We start from the raw sequence: 20893 nt of genomic DNA, 5'->3' as shown, positions 1-20893 counted from the left end.
ATTGACGTCCATCCACCCAGACAAGATCTTCCCTTCAGATCTTATCTGGTCACATCCACTTGCTCTCAGTGGCTCTTGCACAAGAGCCCAGGGAGTGTAAGTACTGCAGATTTCTAGGGACGTAAATTGCTGGTGTTAGATATGTATATTTTCTTAAATTGATCGTCACAGCATTCTGGTTTTCACTGTCACTTTAGCCATTGAACAGAGTATAGTTATAGAGGTTTGCTCTGGGAAATGATTCTAATCAGAGGCTTGAAGTAAAAACTAAAAATGTAGCTGCAGACTCTCTGTGGCACAGCAGTCCATTTCAGTGGACAAGTGGGAGAAAATAACAGTAGACATGTGAGCATGAGGAAAAAACCTTTTAAGCTGTCACAGTTGAGGCGGACAAACAACATAGACAAAGTTCTTCTTATGTACAAACAGCAGCCTCCATTTATTGGCACAAACACCTTTTTATATAATCTTTCCCAGCCCATGTGTCTTTTTGCTATTGGTTACAGGCTGCAATAACATATGCAATAACATATCGGCTAATTTTGCTATCGTCAATGTTACTCTTTTACTCCATTCTTTCTCACAGGTACACCTTAATATCTTCAAGGTCAATTTCTGTTCCCATGCCCTCCGTCAGGGAATCCATGGACCCACCGTAGTCCTCCACAATTCCCCCTTTTTGTTTTTCAACTAGCCATAGACCTTTCATGGATTTTTCTACTGTACGTTGTACACATTGTAAGATACAAGGGACAAGCATTAATTTTACTAATACAACCGTCAATAGAACTAGACCATTTTTTATTAGATCCTTAATCCATCCTGTAATAACCCCAACCATTCAACCATTCGCCTAAACCCCAGTCTTCATAGGTTAATTTCTTGGTCATGTAATCTAACCTTCTAATTGTTTTGTGAATTGATTCAGAATGATCAGACAAGTTCATGCAACACATCCCATCAAAATCTTCACATCCATGTCCTTGAGCTAATGACAAAAAGTCTATTGTGGCTCTGTTCTGCAGTGTAGCATGTCTTAAGGAATCTACATCTAACAAAAGTCCACCTAAAGCCTTAGAAGTTCTGTTAGTTTGCTTAGATAGCCAGCATCCTAATTTTTCTAAAGTATTTAAAGCTTTAGCTGTGCCAGCACTAGGTACAAGAGATCCTAAAGCTCTTAACCCCGATCCCCAAAAATCTACATTATCATCACATTTTGACTCATATACATGCAAAAAGCATTTTTCCCTGTCTTGCTCTTCTGTGATATATTACCATAGATACATTGGGTGTTAGAGAGTTAATCGTCCCAAACTACGCAGTCCTCCAACAACATTAGATGGAATTCCTGGCCAGGCCCTATCTCTGCAGATCAAGAATACACTATACAGGAGTTTTTGGGGTCACTGTCCCACATTATCAATGGCACCCCTTGGATTCCTCTGCAAGGCATTACACCATCGAGTTTCATTTCTATAGTCGCCAAGGGTAGCATGAACATTTTGAAGTTTTATCCATTCATGCTCTTGCATATTGTTCTGACACTTTTCACAAACCAGGTGGATACAAGTGTCCATGGGCACAGATCCCAGCAATTCCAGTTCCTGTGGTTCAATATCTCCTTCCGGGAGGCAATTAATCCAAAGTGCCATGTTGGTATTATTACAGTTCGTTGCAATGCCTTTGCACCAACCACTATTTTGAAACAGTCGTGTGATGCTGCTGTAGCCATCAAGGGGGATGCCAACCAAGCATGTGTGGAACGGGTTTTCCGGAGATGCCATAGCTAGGCATATGGAGTCCTGGCCAGTCATGTTGGCTAAAGTAATCCACATGTTAGTCTTTGGTTGAGAGGGAAACCAAAAAGCATTGCTCATTTCCAACAATACTAGGATGATGCTTATTACGCATTGTAATACCCACAACATTGTTGACATGCTGTACAGATGATCAGAGAGGCTACATCACGTTGTCCCAAAGGGTTGGGACTAGTTGGTTGTGGATCACTTCGCGTTGTTGTCGTCTAGCTGTATGTCAGGTAGCAAATCGGTTTCACCACCAGGTACCGCTTCTGTTTCTTCAACTGTTGGTTTGAGCTTCTTCAGGAACAGTCTGACACAGCGTGCAGGCACTCACTGTGAACCTTGTTCTATAACGACACAAGCATAACCTCTTCGTCATGTTATCAATTGATGTGGCCCTTCCCATTGACCATTAACTAGTGATTTGACCATAACTAATGTAGGTTTTTTCTGATTTAGCATGCTTTTGGGTCATACTTGCAAAGTGTTTCATCATAGGGGGAATTTGGGCTGCACCACTTAGATATAAGTGATTCATCACATACAATGCTTTTGACAATCAGTTTTGTGGTGTTTCCCCTACTTCTCCCCCTTTTTGTTTTTACAAAAACACATTTCAGAATCAGATGCATGCATTGGACCTTGACTACATACTCAGAATCACAAATCAAATTTAGAGGTTCATCTTTAAAAAGCTCTAAGTAATGTAAGGTGCGCCAAGTTCTACTAACTGGGTTGAACCTTCAATAATTTTTACAGAATTATGCCAATTGTTATCTTCACGCCAGACCACTACAGCTTTATGAGACTTCCCTGAACCATCAACAAAAAACTCTGCAAGCATATGAGATCAGACCAAAGACAAGCATGGTCTGTGACCTGATGTGAAAGACATGCAGGTTCTGCAGCAATTTACATTTAGGCATGCCAAAAGCTGTACTGTTAAGAAAATCAGCTAGTGCAATTTACAAGGACATAGATTGCAAATAAAAAAAAAATCAAAATCAGATTTCACAAATGGTACATATATGACGAAAGGACCATGGCCTATTAAGACTTAAATTCATTCCCTGCATTTCTTGATCAGAGTAACAATCAGTATATCAGTCTGTTAGCATTCTCGTCATACTGTCCCACAATAGCCACAGGTTGTTTCTATGTTGTAGCTAGAAATAGACAAATCTGCAAGTCCAATCGAATGCAGTTAGCCTGTAAGGTTGTCATAAATTTATTCATCAAAGTCTCTGACTCCATTTTGGTTGTCATATTTATTGGATATTGTTTTCCCTTACCAGACCGAAGTCCTGTTTCTGTTCTATCAATGTAGTGTTTGCTTTACCGAAACATTGGCTGCCAATACTAGTGGAAATACAGCATTTGAAATTTCCTTGGAGATTTTTCACTTGAAGCAAGCAGATCTGCACCATCCAAGCAGCTTCTTGGAGGACATGCAACTAAACAGAATTCTCAGAAAACATTATTTGAGCTTACAATTTATTTAACAGATCTTGACCTAAGAGAGGTGTAGGGCTTTTTGGCAACTATGAGAATTCAGTTATTAAAACTTTGTTCCAAATTTGGCATTCCATAGGTTTCAAAAATTGGCCTTTCTTTCTTTCTTTCTCTCTTTCTCTCTTTCTCTCTTTCTCTCTTTCTCTCTTTCTCTCTCTCTTTCTTTCTTTCTCTCTTTCTCTCTCTCTTTCTCTCTCTCTTTCTTTCTCTCTTTCTCTCTCTCTTTCTCTCTCTCTTTCTCTCTTTCTCTCTTTCTTTCTCTCTTTCTTTCCCATGATCTCAAAAGCTAGCACGGTGAATTTACTAAGAAGTCTGTTACAACTAGTTACCACAGAATAAGTCCATTAAAAAAAAAAAACAAACAAACTTTTTGGTTTAATTTCCCAGCTTCATTAGAACTATGGATCCACTGGTGATGCCTTTAAATTTCACCCTCAGACTCCTTCATGCAGTATTACAGTTCTCAAACAGTAACATTGCTGGCGGGGCGGGGTGTGGAATAAAACCTCCCTCTTGCCCCGATCTGAGATGGCAAGATCTCCAGCCCAGCATGAAAATAAATCAGTCCAAACTCCACATCAAACCAGCCTGGCTCCACTCCACACCCAAATGAGTACCAGTCTGACCCAGAGAAGCACTCAGCACTCTGATCCCCCAAAGCTGAGCAGTGTGAAAAGACTGACTTCAGCGAGGAGGTAGAATGATGAGCTCTTTCCCCACATATGCCAGAACCTAAGAAACAAGACAGAAGCAAAACCAAACAGCACTGACAACCCCTGATTCAGGGCCAAGAAGCAACGCAGTGCCACAACAAGGATGACAGCACTCTAGGAAAAAAAAAGACAGGGGGGTGGGAAATAAAGCCCCCCTTTCTCCACTTAGCAGCGGGCAACCAGATTTTTTTTTTTCCTTGTTGCAGTTTAGACATAGCCAAGGCCACGCAGGTGGCATAATAGCTGGTGCTAAGGAGGAGTTGCTGGACTGCTGGGTTACAATGAGCAGAGTTTATCTTGCAGCTTGACACAGGCCTGAAATTTATGTTCAAGCTGTACAGCACAGGCCTGGGATATTTTGCTTTTTTGTTTTCCCATTTCATTCCAAACATAATACACTTTATATGCAATTCCAATTAGCTCAGCAATAGCTACATTCCTTAACTCCATTTACCTTTTACAATTTCTTACAGATGTCAAAAACCAGCATATTAAACATCAATCCATTATTCCGTTTTCCTAGATCCAAATCAGTTCATATTCTAGCAACTTTTAAACACAACCTCATACAATACCAGGTTCACATCATAGCATTTAAGTTGGTTTTTTTTGTTGGTTTGTTTGGTTTGTTTTTTGTTTTTTGTTGTTGTTGTTGTTGTGTTTTTTTCGTACAATGGCAATCAGAGTTTAACAATTTAAATTCTTTTCTGGTCTCAAAATTATTAGATAACAATAAGAGCAAATTAACTTACAGTACCATACTTCATCCCATTTTTTCCAAAGTTCTGCAGAACAATATTAATTGCAATACAGCATCAAAACCCAGAATTCCACATTTAAGCCACATTCGAGTACGATATTGTTTCAAGTTCTCTTGTATCAGAATATTTCCCCAAAAGTTACTGTAATGTGTAAGGATGCATCCTAAGGGGGAGCAAGTTGGTATTTTAGTAGTGGAACTGGTTCCCATCTTGTAATTATCTCCCCAAACAAAATTATTTTGGTACCAAATATATATATATATATGAACTAAAATACTGAGCTCAGATATGAAAACCAAATACCAAGTTCAAATATGCAGACGGATCACAGTTACACTTGTTCAAGACAATATCTCGATTTTTGCATTGCACCTTTGGACCGCTTACTGCTCAGCCAGATAGAGGTGCTGCTGGGTCTCCCTGACAAAACAGGTCAGTGTGCGCTGCAGCCCAATCGGCACCTGCCCCCTCACTGTCCTAGCAAGCTGGGCTGGGCAAGGCTTTTGTTAGTGTCTCATCTGGCATGCTACAACTGTTATCCCAAACCCAGGATTCTTTACCTGGTGTGCATACAAAAGAGCCAAATTTAGTACACCGAGATGAGAGACAGCCTATCACAGAGTTGTGCAAGTCTGAATGCTGGAATAAAACTAGCATGCTAGAAAGAGAAGTAACAGCTATCACACACAAAATCTCACCACCACATTCACGCAGCAAAGAGCTAAATTACTCGTGGTCTCCTGTATTATCACAAAAAGCACATTTTGAGTCCATGGATTCTCATGATTTAACAATCTGTGAACTTACTTTACCATATAACAGGCAAAGACTTATTAAAACTGTAATATGCTTAAACAGATACATACAAAGAAAACGGGTTAATAAGGAAAACATCTATGACTGCTGTGTTATTAGTTACTTATTTTTTCTTTTTTTTCCTCTATTTTTTCTTTTTTTCTATTTTTTTTTCTTTTGCTCTTCTCGCTTTAAAAACAACATTATTTGCAACAGTGTTATACTTCAAGGTACTTAAAGGTTCTATTCTCTGGCCGGTTTTCCCAATCATCTAACTTATACAGCAGACACCACTGATTACAATATTTCACAAGATCCTCCTTCCTCATATTTCCAAGTGCTTTCCTGTGTTTTAAAACACCTCCCAATACCGATTTCTTAGGAACACGACTGAAAACAGTAGTTTCTGACCCCATCTCGTAAGTAAAAACCATGAGAAGAGGGAGGGAGGAGGGGGAAGCACAGAGCTGTTTGCAGCACGAGTGGGAAAAGTGGGGAAAAGTTTAGAAAATTTACAGCGCACTTACAGAATCAATACCACAAAGAAACAACTGTAACAACAACCAGTAAAACAATTAACTCACATTCCTGACAAGCTGCTTGATTTTCAGAGAGGCAATACACAGAAGCACGTAATATGTACTGTAAAACTCACAGATAACACATTGATAGGAAACATTAGCATTCTCTACCACTAATTTCAACATTAGTGCTTCCTTGGCTTCCAAGTGTTCAACCTGCTTATTGATGGCCTCTTGAAGATGGTCAATAAAGTGCATGTAATTCTCATTGGGACCCTGTTTAATAGTCATAAATGATTTGGCTGCTTTGTCGGTTTCAGGCACCTTTATCATAGCCTGATATGCCAGGTCTGCTGACTGCCTCAGGATTTCAGAAACTAATCGCACCTGTAATTTGTGGTGTGCCAATTAGTGTCTCTTCCAAGAGTTGAGGGATACCTGCCCTTTTCAACAGATCCCCATCGTTTCGTCCTAAATGATCTATAGCTGTTACATTGCAAAGGTCTAATTTTGCTTGAGTCTTTCAATGGTTTTTATCTGATCTCGGGGCAACACGTACACACACTCCTTTTCTTTTCCTTTTAACTTTTTAAGAGAATGCTGCGGACCCTCATCCTCATCCGAGTCATCAGATAATGCGGACTTGAACAGTGCTGGAGAATCATTAGTAACAGGGGGGTTCGGAACAGTGCACATTTTTCTTCCAAATCTAGCCCAGGGAAGCCATCCCCCTCCACTGTTTCTGCCTGTTCCTGTTGCTCTTTTAATCCTCTCAAAGTCTCTAGCAACAAGTGCCATGTCGTTAACAGTTCAGTTGTTTCTTTGGATCCTTGGGTAGTGCTTTGCCCCATAGTAACACGTTTCGTAAAGTCAATTCCAGAAGGCTAACACCCGCATCTTCAGAAGCAACTTCCATGTAAATAATATAATACCCTCTTCTTTAGAGAGGTTCTCTCCCAGGTTCCCGGTGGCTCACCTAACACTCCAGATGTTGGTTACTCTTCAGTGATCCAGATCTATGGCAGCTCTCCCTGCTGCTCTCTCAGCTACACTGGGCTCCGTCTCCACGGCTCAACACTGGCTGTCACGGGTCTGCCGCCGTCATCTTCTTCATGCAGTATCACGTCAGCGTGTTCGAATCATGTGGGGGTCACCATATGTCACGGTTGAGGCGGACAAACAACATAGACAAAGTTCTTCTTATGTACAAACAGCAGTATCCATTTATTGCCACAAATACCTTTTTAGATAGTCTTTCCCAACCCATGTGTCTTTTTGCTATTGGTCACAGGCTGCAATAGTAACATATCGTTGGCTAATTTTGCTATCATCAATGTTACTCTTTTACTCCCTTCTTTCTCACGGGTACACCTTAATATCTTCAAGGTCAATCTCTGTTCCCATACCCTCCGTCAGGGAATCCACAGACCCACCGTAGTCCCCCACAAGAAAAATAAAACAGAATAATGGAAAGCTGACTCTCTTCACATTTTTAACCTAAGAAAACAAGGCAAAATAACAGTAAGCTTGCCCCTTGAGATAACTGCACTCAAATTCACACAAGATTCTTGTTACTAATAAAACTGCATTTTGCCTTTTTTTTTTTTTTTTAAATAGATTCCTCCATTTTAAGAGCTGCACTAGAACACGGTGGAAGATATCGGAGCAGACACAGTGCAGGGAAGGCAGGGAGGATATTTAGGATTCCAAAAATTGCCCCAAGTTACCTCGAGATAGTCCTGAAGGGCTGTGTCCAGCATCACAAGATCAGTGAGGAAGGTACCAAGGTAAGGTACCGTGCCTTGCATGACTCCCTGCAAACGATCAGAGCAGCGCTGGATTAATGGACTGAGAAATGGTCATAATTAGAATGCTAGGGTACTGCTGTGTAAAAAAACCAAAATATAAGTCAGCCTGCTTCATCGAACAGTAGCCTTATAAATGATGTTTTCTTTCATGACATCATCCTTAGTGTCTTAGCGAGCGGTTCATATCTGTACAGAGAGGTATAACGCCAAAGCGCTCATTTGTAAGTTATCTGTGTCAAATTATGCTGTGCAGCACCTCTCGCTCCAGCAGAAAACCCCGGGTTTTACAGACCTGTCTTCCCCAAAGCACCGCATATGGGAGTTCAGTTGGTTAGGAAAAGGGCCGAGCTCGGCTTTGATTGAGATCACAAGCCTTGCAACTCAAGCTCATTCCCACCTTCATCAGCAGCTCCCTGCTTGTTGAAAAGTTGTCACAGTCAGAGAATATGTCAGACAGTTCTTCAAACATCAGCATGATGTCCCTGTACAGGAAAAGATTGAATCTTTGAGGTTATTTGTAAGCACTCTGAATCAGATCAAGTTCCTACTTTTTTCTCATGAATCGTTAACAGTTGGGCACACAAAAGATAACAGCACCAAAACACATCCAGTGACACGCTGCACATCTACCAGGAACCTTCCTGGGATCTTCTGGTGCTCCCAGGCCCTATTTGACACAAAGAAATGCCGCAGGGACGCAGACCCTGCTGAGGGTTTTCAGTCACACCGCAGGTACGAGATTCTTGTAAGAAGGTGGATAAATGGGTATGAAGAAAGAGCACAGAGCTTTTTGCCTTTGTCTGGGGCAGCCTTACTTCGGAACACAGGCCCAGGTCTTCTTCAGGCGACAGATGGAGGTGGACTGCAAGGCGCAAACAATGGCCTTCAAGGAGGAAAAGTTGTTCAGGATCCTACATTCCTGTGCAAGGAACAGTTAGAAACACAGGAGTATTACATGTCAGCATCACCTGTAGGTCAGCGCTCTTCTGTCTGACCCATGTCCTGCTTGCTGCACATTCTCCCTGCTAAGTGGGCAGCTGTACAAATATTGAGCATCAAAAATATCACTCCACCCTGCTCCAGCCACCAAACACTTGATGGGCTTTGGCATTTACATCTTGTTTTCCTCACATTCATCTATTTGTGGTGATGTTGCAGTGTTACAGCTTCCAGTTCTAGGAAAAACAGAACTGGAACTGAGGCCATGAAGCCAGGTTAAAAACCACTAAAGTGACACTTCTTAAAAAGCTCTTTAGAGTTACCAATCCCTTTTACCCTTTCAGGGGAAAAACAGGCTTTGCCTCTTTGTATGTGGTATTGAAAATGTAAACCCTCAGCCATCTAAGTGTCAATTAAAAATAACGGGGAGTTGTGGGGAAGTCTGGCCTGTGACTCTTCAAGGAGCTCCTGTACATCTGTGGGTGGCTCGTGAACCAGCGCATGGGCACCACAGACACAGGAAACTCCTGCAAAGACAAACTCTCACAAACAGGTGTCTGTACACACCAAGTTAGGTGGACAAAGCACATGCCAAACTGATTGTTGCATGTAGATGAGAATGTATCCAAACTACAACTGTGAGGAGAGGAAGGGCAACACTGCATCTGCTGTGACAGAGACAGTCCGTCAAAACAAGAAAGAACAAGAGCTCAGCTGCTCCCTGGCCTGGGCCCAGCGCGTACAACCCCCCTCTCCCCTCCCAGCTCCATGGCACCCGCACAAGGAACATTAAACAGTCGCCAATAAATGCTTTACCCGTGCAATATGAATCCACTTCTCCAAGGTCTTGGCTCTTTGCTATGTTTTGAGCTCTCTCCTCTCCAGGACGGTGCTGACCACACAGTTGGTGATAGCGCTGAACCGCAAGATGGTGGCTCTGATGCTCCCTGCCAGGTGCTTATTTTCCTTTTTATCCCTTCGGGACCAGATACACCCCAGACAGTGGTGGGGCACAACTTTTCTTGAAGAGTGTCTAGAGTGAAACAGAGGTGTCCAAGTCAGTCTGGCTCGCTATTGCCCACAGGAAGAAATGCGTGTCTACAGTACAAACTGGAGCTAGAGCTAATGTTGTATGAAAAGGGAAATATTTGTTTTCTCTTAGTTTAAAATATACACTTTGGCATAGCTCTCTAGGCTTGATGCCCTAAAAGAGCTGTCAGCTCTTTTAGGTCCTGGGAGATTGTCCGGGCAAAATAAGAGACACCTTTGTATCACTTGCATAACCAAGGGGAAAAAATTTTATATAATGATATTTTTGATGGAGATTGATATAAACAAACCAAATCTGAGCACTACAGTTAAGAATACTTATACATGTTTAGGTGAGGTAGCTATGTGGTCAAAATATGCTATTTCTGATGGGTCAAATATTAAACTTTGCCAAAAAGGCTACACGGTACACATTCACACTTTACAAAAAGACAAGCACCACCTTCAGAATAACTGAAGGAAAAAGCCCAACGAATGAAGCAAGTTTGAAGAACCAAGCAGAGCTGTGTTCTGTGTCCCAGCAACACAGCTGTTCTGGAACACTAGGCTTACATTGACACAACTTAAAAAACAAAAAAAAATTTAGAAGCCCAGTACTATATTGCTGAGCATTTCAAGTAATATGTATGATCTCCATACTGCATCCATGTATGTCAGTTGTTCTGCCAGGTCTTCTTGGAACAATGAGAATTCTTCTGCACTGCTCATCGCCAGTTCCTCTTCATCATCCACGTGACAGGGAGAAAGGCTGTGGAACCTGTCTGTCCAGCGTGGAAAACATGACTTAGTAAATTTATATAGCAAAGACTGAGTCAAAGCAGATATATTAAAAATCACTACATATAATAGCAGAACATGCAAAGGGTCCTGCCTGATGTAACGGCCTCACTGTGCTGCATACTTTAGTGAGAGAGATAATGACCAGAAGATTAAATTGGCAAAGAGAAGGCGGAAGAAAAAGAAATAGAATTGAGCTGTTCAGGGTCTCCTAGCTGAGAAATGGCTTAACCCATTCACTAACCATTTTTCGGAAAGAAAAAAACCCACCACCTCCCAACAACAATTCCTTATTAACATTGCAGAATTTTGATAATCTCCTTTTCTGTATTTATGCATTCTATAATCTGAAAAAAAGCTGAACTGCAAAGAGACAAGACTGCAATTATACCCCCAAAATATTTTGTTGAGAACGCTCTTATAGCCAGATTTCAAGGGAAGAAGAGGAGAAGGGAGAGAGACCAGTTAGAAAGTTAAAACATGCTTTACTAATAATACTAAGGAGGAGGGAAAGTAATGCAAAATATATGAAACCAATCGTGGCTCCAGCAGCTGCAGGACAGGCACCTGGACACCCTGGGCTGGACTCGGCAGTAAACCAGAGCTGGATTCAGGGCTGCAGGGCCTGGAACCAGGCCTAGGATCGCAGGCAGGGTCCTCTTCAGATGCTGGCCATGGATGGAGAGAGCGAGACCCTGGTGATCTCCCAATTCTAGATGCTGTACAATGTGGATGGCGTGGAAAACCTACCTAGTGGGTCGCTTTGGGCCACCTGTTCTGGCTGCCTCTCCCTGCAAGTCCGCCCCTCTCACGAGACGTACAAAATTGGTCAGCAACCTTGGCTGCCACAGCACTATGTCTAAACCTGGGCCTTTTCTGCACACCAGTCCTACCGTTATCCACTCCAGAGCCGACAGGGTCTGAAAAACACAGAGCCAACTTGAGAAAAATGCACACGGAAGAACTCAGAAGAACTTGGAAAATTCACTCAAAGACATTTGGTCTCGTTTAACCAAAACCAGGACACTTGGAACACCAGAGGAATCTAAACAGAGCTCTTGTGAGCTCGCCTGGTATGGCCGGTGGGAGCCAAACCCAGGAAGGACTGCGCCAGGCACGGATTGGGCATTTCACAGGACTGTGCATTCACATGGGATTTCTGGAACAGCTGACAGACATGATTTTCATGGGATGAAATGTTTGGGTTTTTTCCTGTCATTTCCTTTATCCTTTATTACAAGAATTATTTCCTCTCGCCCCTCTACTAAAGCTGGAAGTTGATTCCAGTTCTCATTCACATGCTATGTGAGCTCCTACGACTTTTCAGCTCACGGCACAGGAAGCTTTCTGCCCAGGATAAGGGGTCAGGCTTGATGCTGGGAGAACAGAGAGACAGCAGAGAAAGGTACTTTACCGTCATTTTCCAATTCTTCTTTCTGGAACTGTTCCAAGAGGTTCTGCGCCCTCCTCTCTGGGTCCGAGCCGTGTATGTTCTTCTTCAGATATTCCAGCACCTTCAGCAGACAGAGGTAGTCCAGCGGTTCTCGGAAATCCTCAGCGCACTGATTGAGCCAGGCTTGTAAAATTGATGCTATCGCACTGTGAGCAAATTCAGAGAGAACACATGGGTTGTATACAGCAGGTATTGATGCAATCCTATGGATCTGTATCTAATAGAACAACAGAAACACCGAGACATTCATCCCCCATGTGAAGGCAGTATGAACACTTCTTTGAGCATGGAATTTAATTTCTTCCTTTCATGCATGGCATATCAGGAAGATACCATTTCATAGGAAACTAAAGGCTTCTTCTTCAATTACACCTTGAGAAACCAGCACACTCATTAAAAACAAATTAAGATTTTCTCTGGGTTATATTATTGGATATGTTATGAGACAGTGGATACTCGGCCTTTACACAAGCTCCTTGAAGCAAACAGGGCTGTGAATTGTCAAAGGAAACAACAGCTCTGCTGCCCACGTCCTCGTCTAACACCAAACCCTGACTGGGGTTCGCTGGGCAGTGCAAAACCAAACTTACATCCTGAGCACTGTGGTGGATTCGTGAGAATTCTGGTTTCCAACTTCTTCGCAGCTTGAGACCTCCAGGTTCTCATATCTGAAGAGTGAGAGGAGTGTTTAAAGGAACCTCTCTCTACTGAGTAAAAGCAAAATCCCAAATAGCGTAATTCATATAGCATAAACAACTACAAAGTGTTTCTAGTTCAAACTGCAAATGTGGAATCTAAGAGTTGGGCAAAATTAAGGAGCTTGAAGGGGAAAAAATCCTAAAGAAACAGCCAGTGTCTTCCAAACTAGCTTGTTAATTCAGAGGAAGCAGCCTGCACAGAGGAGGAATCAACCAAAACAGTTGCTCTGCTCACAGCTCCAAGACCGTTTCTGCCCATTTTCACTCATCCTTTCCCAGAGCAACACTCCAGCACACAATGAGGCTGGAACACAACTGCTTTCTCCAACGCAGCTTCTGTTTCTCTAGTATTTGCCATTCCTTCCCACTCCAAGGGTGATTTCACACCAAGTTTTCCAGGTGGCAAGTGCCCACTTGTGCCGAAACTACTGGCACAGTTGTCTCCAGTGGGCATGGCTGTGGGGCTGTGAAAATGCCACCAGGAAAGAGGAAGCCATGGGCACAACTCCAACAGCAAAGCAGAATCTCTTACCTATCCAGGCAAGGCCTGTGCCTTGCAGGCAGCATTATTCTGCCCTGCCACGGCTCACAACCTCAGCACTACCCAAGGCTTTAAAATAAGAACTAAAGTTTCAACTATCTTATGACAAGGGCTTCATGTTGAACAATTCCACCGGGGCTGGGGAAGCTGAGGCAGAGATCAAGGGTTTGCACATATCCCCACGCACTGCAAAGCAAACCCAGACTAAACCAGGCAAACCAGTCGTCCCTCTGCTAGGAGCGGCGCAGCCACAGCCATAGGGAGCTCAGCTGGGGACATAGAGCCTTGAGAGACCTGCAGGGAGAGCCCTCGCATCAGCTGGAACAGCTCCTTTGAAACCACACCTTGCATCTCATTAAATACGAGTTAGGAGGAGTTAATGATACATCTGAGTGTGAACATTTTAATGGTTGGTCATAAAACACCACAAACCAATCAAACCTAGAACTGACTGCAAGATGGAAGAAGTAGGAATCTATTCTAGGTGTGACTTTACAGCCCACACATTCCGTTGTGGGTTTTTTTAGGGGAAAAGCTGTATTGATTTTCTTGTTCCGGTCCCAGTTTGGTTCCTTAGCAGTCAGACACCACGCACTTTCCCTACCTGGTGCCTGAGCTTTAATGAGAGTTGGGATGTGGGCAGTGTGCATTTACACATTGTATGTTTGTGCTGAACTCCTGAATTTGGCAGTGTTCTTGACCTCTGTCCATCAAGTTATTCAGTCCATATCCACTAAATGTAAAGGAAGAAATTCCTGTCAACATCCCCCTGTCATGTATAATAAATGATGGCTCAGTTTCCACTCTATCCGGGCTCTTACCTGTCCAGGAGCAGTTCCAGGACTGTGCTGGTGGAAGCACAGGCCCTGTATGTGGAGAGGAAGATGCTGATGTAGGTAAAATCATTCTCCCCAAATGCTGTCGGAAGGGTCTCCACAAGCTTTTCCAAAGTTCCAGCTTTTAGGGTCCAGCTTTTGCATGCCTCATCCTGGCTGACAGTGTGTTCTGGCGGTAACTGGTCCCCTTCAGCCTACAAAGTGGAAACAAAAAGAAAGCACAAAGCTCAGACAGAAGCCGGATCCCTGACACAGCTTGCACAGTGAAACACAGATTCGATTCCATCTTTTCACAGGAATAGACCATCTATAGTTACTAAACAATTTTGTCAGTTTTGGCTCTCCAAACACCAAATGTGGTATCAAATAATGGAGGATTTTATTGAGTTTATCTTTAAGAAATTTCGCTGACATGCTCCACAAAATATTAGATAGTCCGACTGCTATCAAGTTATCTTATGATCCCATCATATATTATGATCTAAAAGAAACAGGCTGTAAGACAATTTCTGGAAGCACCGCAGGTGTCCATCTATTCAAACAGAGGAAAGTGTTCTCTCTCAGCATCTCCACAAGCCACCTTTGTCTTTGCAAGTTTTGTTCAGACTGTCTGTTGCCTCCATGTCTACAAGTAACTTCAGAAACATCAGATTGCTGCCAAATTGATACCACTGCCTCGGATACCGATCAGCAGCTGAGACAACATGTGTACAGACAAGCCGCGTTTGATATTCAGTCTGCAAGTTCTTTTCAGACAAGACAGTGCCTTTGTGCAGCATCTGTCACAATAATGAGCTACTATCACAGCTTTTAATCTTTCCTAATACTGTAGTGACTCAAGTCTAAAGCTTCACTCAATATTTAGTGACAAAAACAATAGCTATGATTGCCATCCTTTGATGTCTAATATTAAATTTAAAGCTAAGAAATTTGCTGTTTCTACAGAAGCTTCACACTTTGGAAATTTAAGGAACTGCATCAGTCACAGCCTGTTTGTCTTTTGTTTTTATTAGTTGTCCAAATTCGAAACACAAGAAAGACATTTCTGTATTTAAATAGGCAAGTGTTTCCGTGTTTAAGTTGTAATCTTGCGATTGGCTTTTAAACTGACCATTCTCTCATAACGGGGCCAACCATTCAAGAACCCCGGATGTTTTCTTAGGATCGAGAATTTTAAGAAAGGTTTATTAGACTTCTTGAAGCATAAAAGATCTAAGTTCCTTCACTTACTGATACCTCTACAAGAAGTCACTAAGCAAGATTACAAGCTTCTCAGTACTTAAAGGAATTGGTAATACAGCCTAACTCACTCAAAATAAACAAAACCTTTTCTATTCCTTTCAACACGGGATCTATGACATTTTCGGTTAGAACTGCACTTCTCTCAGACGCATCCGATCATTTACCATCTAACGCTTTTCAGCTGAGAAGCCTCCAAATCACTCTACAAATGCAGCATCACTAAGAACTAGCCACTGCGGAACCGCTGGACCAACCCCCTGCTCTGATATCACACAATATTGAACAGCCACGTCCATCATCTGTGTTTTAAAACACTTGGGCCTTTCAAGCGAGAAGGACCTCGACCTGCACCAACAAACCAGCAGGAGCTCAGTGCCCCAGAGAAGGTCAAACTGCCAAGTGGAGCTTTACAGGACGCAAACTGACACTGGAAAACAAAATTTTAAAAAGGAAATCCAGGCACACACATCATCAGTAACAGAGTTACTGTATTTGTGACAAGGAAGCCTCAATACTTGCTAATGTGCAAATAGGTTCTTCTCACACTCTTCAGTTGACCTTGAGTCTTCAACTTAAGTCTGACTTAGAACACCAGCAATAAAATGAAGACCAACATTGACAAATCCAACAGCTTATTAGTTTCGTGCTGTGAATTTCAAAGCATAGAGAAAAAATTAACATCATAAACACCTATAAGCTCCAGATTAAAGAAGAAAAAAAAATCACCTGATGACAATTATAAAAGACACAATTAAGCTTTTCAAGACAAAACTGCTTTGGGTGGGGATGGTTGTTCACAAATAGTGTTCTGGGTTAGAGACTATCTATTGACAATTAGTTTCTCAGACGGCAATATGAAAATAAAACCCAAACCTGTAATCACTTAAGTTTTGAGGAAGTTTCTGCTGCCTTTTCAGAGACCTTCATTAATCAAAACACCACAACTATTTGTTCGGGAGACCTGAGACAGATTCCTAACAGCAGAAATGAGCCACAACCAGTCCCAAATAATTGACAAATGTTCAGCTTCTCAGGCCATAAGCTAAACTCTTATTTCTGCACTTAGTATCATCTGACCTACAGCCATAACTGGTCAAATCTTTTTTACACATCAAGAAAAGAAGAAGAGTCAACACAAGGAGACAGTCATTTCAGATGATCCAGACACACAACTTCAGTGGTTTGTTGTTTGGGTTTTTTTTTAAATAATGAGAGCACTCAGTGCTAAAAGTTAATATCATATCCATCAGTGTGGAATTCAGCTCCCTGGAACAGGCTCCAAAGTCCATGAGCAGCCATCCAAAATGCCACCGCACCAACTGTATTTACCCCGAGCCATCTTGCTCCTTCATCAGCAGCCTGCTGGATCTGCACTCTTTTCAGGGTGTCACAGTCAACAGCTCCTTCTTCTACATCTCCACCTCCATCCTCAATGGTGCTCTGCGAGGAAAAGGGCAAAGAAAAAAGAGTCAGAAAGGAACAAGGTCCCTGCACAAGCATCAGCTGCAGACACCAGCATGCCAGCATGAGGATCTCAAACCACCTCAACAACACTCACTTGAGTTGCCTCTTCTTAGCTGCCTTTAGTTACCTGGGGTGTTTTTGGACTTCAGATGAAAGCAGAGAGGAGCTGAGTGCACAAATTACTGTACCAGCCAATGCAAGAGGTAAGAATTGAACCAGAGAGTCCAGATCTCCTGAACTCCAGCACTAACAGCCGCTGCATTAACATGTTGATACACAAGTGTTAGTACCAGTTACCTCAGGAGCAGTGCTGGTGCAGAGAGACTGTTAGAACTTGCAGCTATGAACATGAGGAAGCGCATGAAAGCAAGGAACATTATTTTAAGCTACAAAACCAAGACTGAACTGTGTTGTCACAGGTGAACTAATCTGATTATTTGCCAGGCTACATATTTAGTTTATTTGTGTAATACTCAAGTGATCCAGAATATGCTGAGGCAGATACAGGCTTTAATAATCTGACTAAAATTTGTCCTCTTTTTTCTTCTCTTCATTGAGTTAAAAAGGAATTAACTGAAGTGAAGCAAGGATTCAGCTCTCTATGGGTCTCTTGTTTTCTTTAGCACTACATGAATTCTGTCTGATTTCACCAAATCCTACAAGGATTTTATTACCCTCTTATAGCCCTGCTACAGAGCCAAGTAGGCACCATTAAATCAGACTCCTACTTGACAGCTTTCTTTTTCAGCTCTGTTTAGATTTGCAGGGAGGAGCAAAAAACAAGAGAATTGTAAAAATAGATGTAACAACTTTAGAAATACATATACTGGTCCCTCCGCAACCACAATGTTTTTTCATCATACATACCACTTAACAATTAACATTTCAGGGCTTTACTAACTACCATAGCCTCAAGCACAGCAATAGGTAAATTAGAAAGGATTTCTTTCGAGTGCAGTGCAACAAAATCCTGGTTTGGGGAGGCTGGGGTTTGGGTTTTTATGAGCTGCTTTTCTGTTTCTTTTTACCTCCTCCATCTCTAAAATATCCCCTAGTCAGAGAGAACAGTCTGTACACCAGTGACTTGCCTCTTGAACGCTCTGTGGAACCTCCACATCTTCCCCAGGTTGGTTTCTCCGACTCGCTTCTGAACTCTGCGGAGCCTCCACATCTTCCTCAGTTGGCATGCTTAGACTCTCCTCTACGTGCTCTGGAGTCTCCACAGCTTCCTCGGTTGGCTTGGTCAGACTCTCCTCAAGGCTGTGCAGAGACTCCACGTCTTCCTCGGATGTCTTCCTCCTGGGTGTCCTCCTTCTTTGTCTCCTCCAACATCTCCAAAGAGGCAGGTTCCAAAAGGAGAAATTCTGAGCCTGTTAGAAAACAACGGAAAGGCAGTTTGGAATTGCAGATAGCAATACATTTACTTTTAACGTCCTTGCAAAAGTACCAGGATAAGATGATATGAACCCTGACCTTTAGGCACTATTACAATGCAAAAAAGAGATTGTATGACAGAATCATAGAATCAGTTTGGTTGAAAAACACCTTTAAGATCATTGAGTCCAACCGTTAACCCCACCCTGGCACTGCCCCATGTCCCTCAGAACCTCATCTCCATCTGTTCAAGCCCTCCAGGGATGGGGACTCCACCACTGCCCTGGGCAGCCTGTTCCAGTGCCCAATAGCACTTTCTGGGAGGAAATGTTCCCAATAGCCCATCTGAACCTCCCCTGGCACAACTGGAGGCCGTTTCCTCCCGTCCTGTCACTTGGCACTCGGGACCAGTCAGCAACACCCTTCTCTCGGCACTCGGTGCTGCCACTCCCTGGCCCCGTGGCCCCCGCAGGCCCGGGGGAGGGCGGGCGGCGGGGCCTGGCCTTGCTCATACCCGTCCGCAGCAGGGCCCGCAGCTGATCCCGCACATGGCGCTGTGTCCCGTCCGTGTCCGCAGGCAGAGCTGCTGCCGGCTCCGCCAGCCCCGCACTTCTGCTCTCTTCGCACGGACCGCTCGCCCCGACGGCTCCGGCGGCAACGGCCGCGGCATCGCCATGGCCACCGGACACGGCCTCACGTGCCGCCCGCAGCCGGCCAATCGCAGCTTGCCGCCGCTCCCTCGCGCGCCCCCACGCGCCCGGGCCCTTGGCCTGCTGGAGTGGAGCCCCTTGCTCAGACAGACAAACCGCCAGGAACGGGACCGACGGACTGAGCTGGGAGCGTTAGGGAATCAAACTGTGCGTGGAACAGAACTTGTTCTGTGGCAGAGTGAGTGACGAGTGCTCCCAGGAGCTGCTTCATGCACACGCACCACATGCTTTGCTTTTACTCCTGTACCTTGCAAACGTGAACCAAAACTCCGCCGTCTTACCAACACCTCCTGCAATTAATTCTGTCGTTGCCCTCAAGCCAGTTTCTACCAGACACATGCAAACAGTCGACAGGCTACAAGCACCACTGCAGCTGGATTGTGGTTTCCCAGCTGAGGCAGCTCTGGTGGAACACAGGGCAGATCCCACATTCCTCCTCCAGCAAGAAGGTGGTTCTGCAGGAAACACGGGACATGAATAAGGTTTTCACACCAGCCGCTTCCTTAACAACAGAGGGGTTTAGACACATCTAGATGTGTGTGTATATTTTATTTTCTAAGGTATATTTTATTTTCTAAGGCTGCTGCCTTCCATGAAGAGGAATCTCACAAAGCTGTGTAATGGTCTGATTAGTAAGAAATATCAAATAGGATAATATAGATAATGCAAAACTACACAGTCCAAGCATAAGTGGGAAAGGAAAAATGAAGTTCTTGTCATTTAGAGCAATGTTTTCACTTTGTGATTCAATGGATTCATTATTCTACTAAAGGTTTTAAAGAATAGGCAACTGAAATCAAGTACATGTTGTTCCCCAGCAAAGGGAGGTTCCTTCCCCAGAAATGTTAATTGTGGTTAAACACACTGGCTGGTTTTGTGGAAGTCAGTGTTTCTGCTCTTTTTTTTTTACTCTGCCTATGGTCAGAGCAATTATGTATCTGAGTGAAAAGATGAGACTGCTTCCCAGTGGGACCTTAAACACCCTTCACTTCAGCAGAGGTGACCCCACTTGTTCAAAACTTTTCTAACCTCAAACGTTTTTCTCAGTGTCTTATGACTCTAAGAGAGGCAGAAACGTGCTGGAATCCACCAGTTCCCTTGTAAGAACAAGTGATCCAGACTGGCAGAAAACAGCAGAGAGCTGAACAAAAGCCCTCGCAAGCTTTTGTAAAACAATAAAACCAACCCAACCTTGAATGACGTCTTTTTACGGTTCCTTGTGTAGAATACTGTATTTATAGAGAGGTGTACAAGTGTTCTTAACTTTCTGGCTAGCTGTAACTAGGCTGCTGTTTAACTGTTAACTCCTCGTAGGTTTGCAGGCTTTTTCTAACCCTGTTCACTGAGAGAAACTGCAGGCGAGCGTTTGGGTTGCTTGGGTCTTTTCAAAGGGAATCAAGGTGGTTTCCAAAACCACTCAGCTCAGTGGAGCAGCGCTCCTCTGTAGGGTCATCTCCTTCATCGCACAGCGATAGAAAACTGTTGCTGGCTTCCCCTCTACAAATCTCAAAACTTGCCAGATCTAAACGGGCCTCCCAGTCCAGAGCTGCCGTCTTGGCGTGTCTAAAATCCTGGGAGCTGACAGCAAAAGTGGAGGTTGCAAAAGGGAGGAGCTAGTCTGTGTCATGTCCTGCTTCACTCCCTGTGCCTCCATTTATTCCTTCAGGAAAACAAAGCCTGACAACCTGTTTGCAGGCCTGTTTAATTAGGCCCTAAAACCAAGTGTCAGGACTTCTAGGAACTTTAAATTTAAAAGGTTTCGTTACAAACTGCTTGACATTATCCTTATCAAACCAAAACAACCTACAGAGATGTTGGTGTTGTCAGCTGTAATGTTCTCGACAGCCTCGATAGAATTATTGCGCATTACAGGATGGAAAGGCAACTTGTCTGGACA

The 20893-nt window shown here is 43.3% G+C and overlaps 2 protein-coding genes across 6 annotated transcripts in view; one reads left to right on the top strand and one right to left on the bottom strand.

Annotated features, from left to right (window-relative positions):
• LOC135993542 (bromodomain-containing protein 4-like) overlaps positions 1–20893 on the top strand; it is a 30415-nt gene that overhangs the window by 9089 nt on the left and 433 nt on the right. For 2 of the 5 annotated variants that reach the window (XM_065643471.1, XM_065643467.1), the window contains one exon: positions 2562–2705. The exons of 1 other annotated variant lie outside the window; for it this stretch is intronic. In XM_065643471.1, the coding sequence (XP_065499543.1) occupies positions 2562–2690 (129 nt within the window). In that variant the 3' untranslated portion in view covers positions 2691–2705. Of the gene's footprint in view, positions 1–2561; positions 2706–7048; positions 7568–7721; positions 8016–20893 lie in introns of those variants that run through there. 2 more of the 5 variants (XM_065643470.1, XM_065643468.1) reach the window with 2 other exon arrangements.
• Positions 7745–18798, bottom strand: LOC135993645 (ral guanine nucleotide dissociation stimulator-like 1). The gene is given in 12 exon segments (XM_065643657.1): positions 7745–7918; positions 8310–8394; positions 8728–8831; positions 9668–9871; positions 9873–9884; positions 10541–10662; positions 12093–12277; positions 12722–12799; positions 14192–14400; positions 16778–16951; positions 18001–18282; positions 18688–18798. Coding segments are annotated over 12 exon segments (1740 nt in total).

The sequence above is a fragment of the Caloenas nicobarica genome, chromosome 12 (assembly GCF_036013445.1).
Source record: "Caloenas nicobarica isolate bCalNic1 chromosome 12, bCalNic1.hap1, whole genome shotgun sequence".
Taxonomy (NCBI): Eukaryota; Metazoa; Chordata; class Aves; order Columbiformes; family Columbidae; genus Caloenas; species Caloenas nicobarica.
This window is presented reverse-complemented; position numbering and strand designations above follow the sequence as displayed.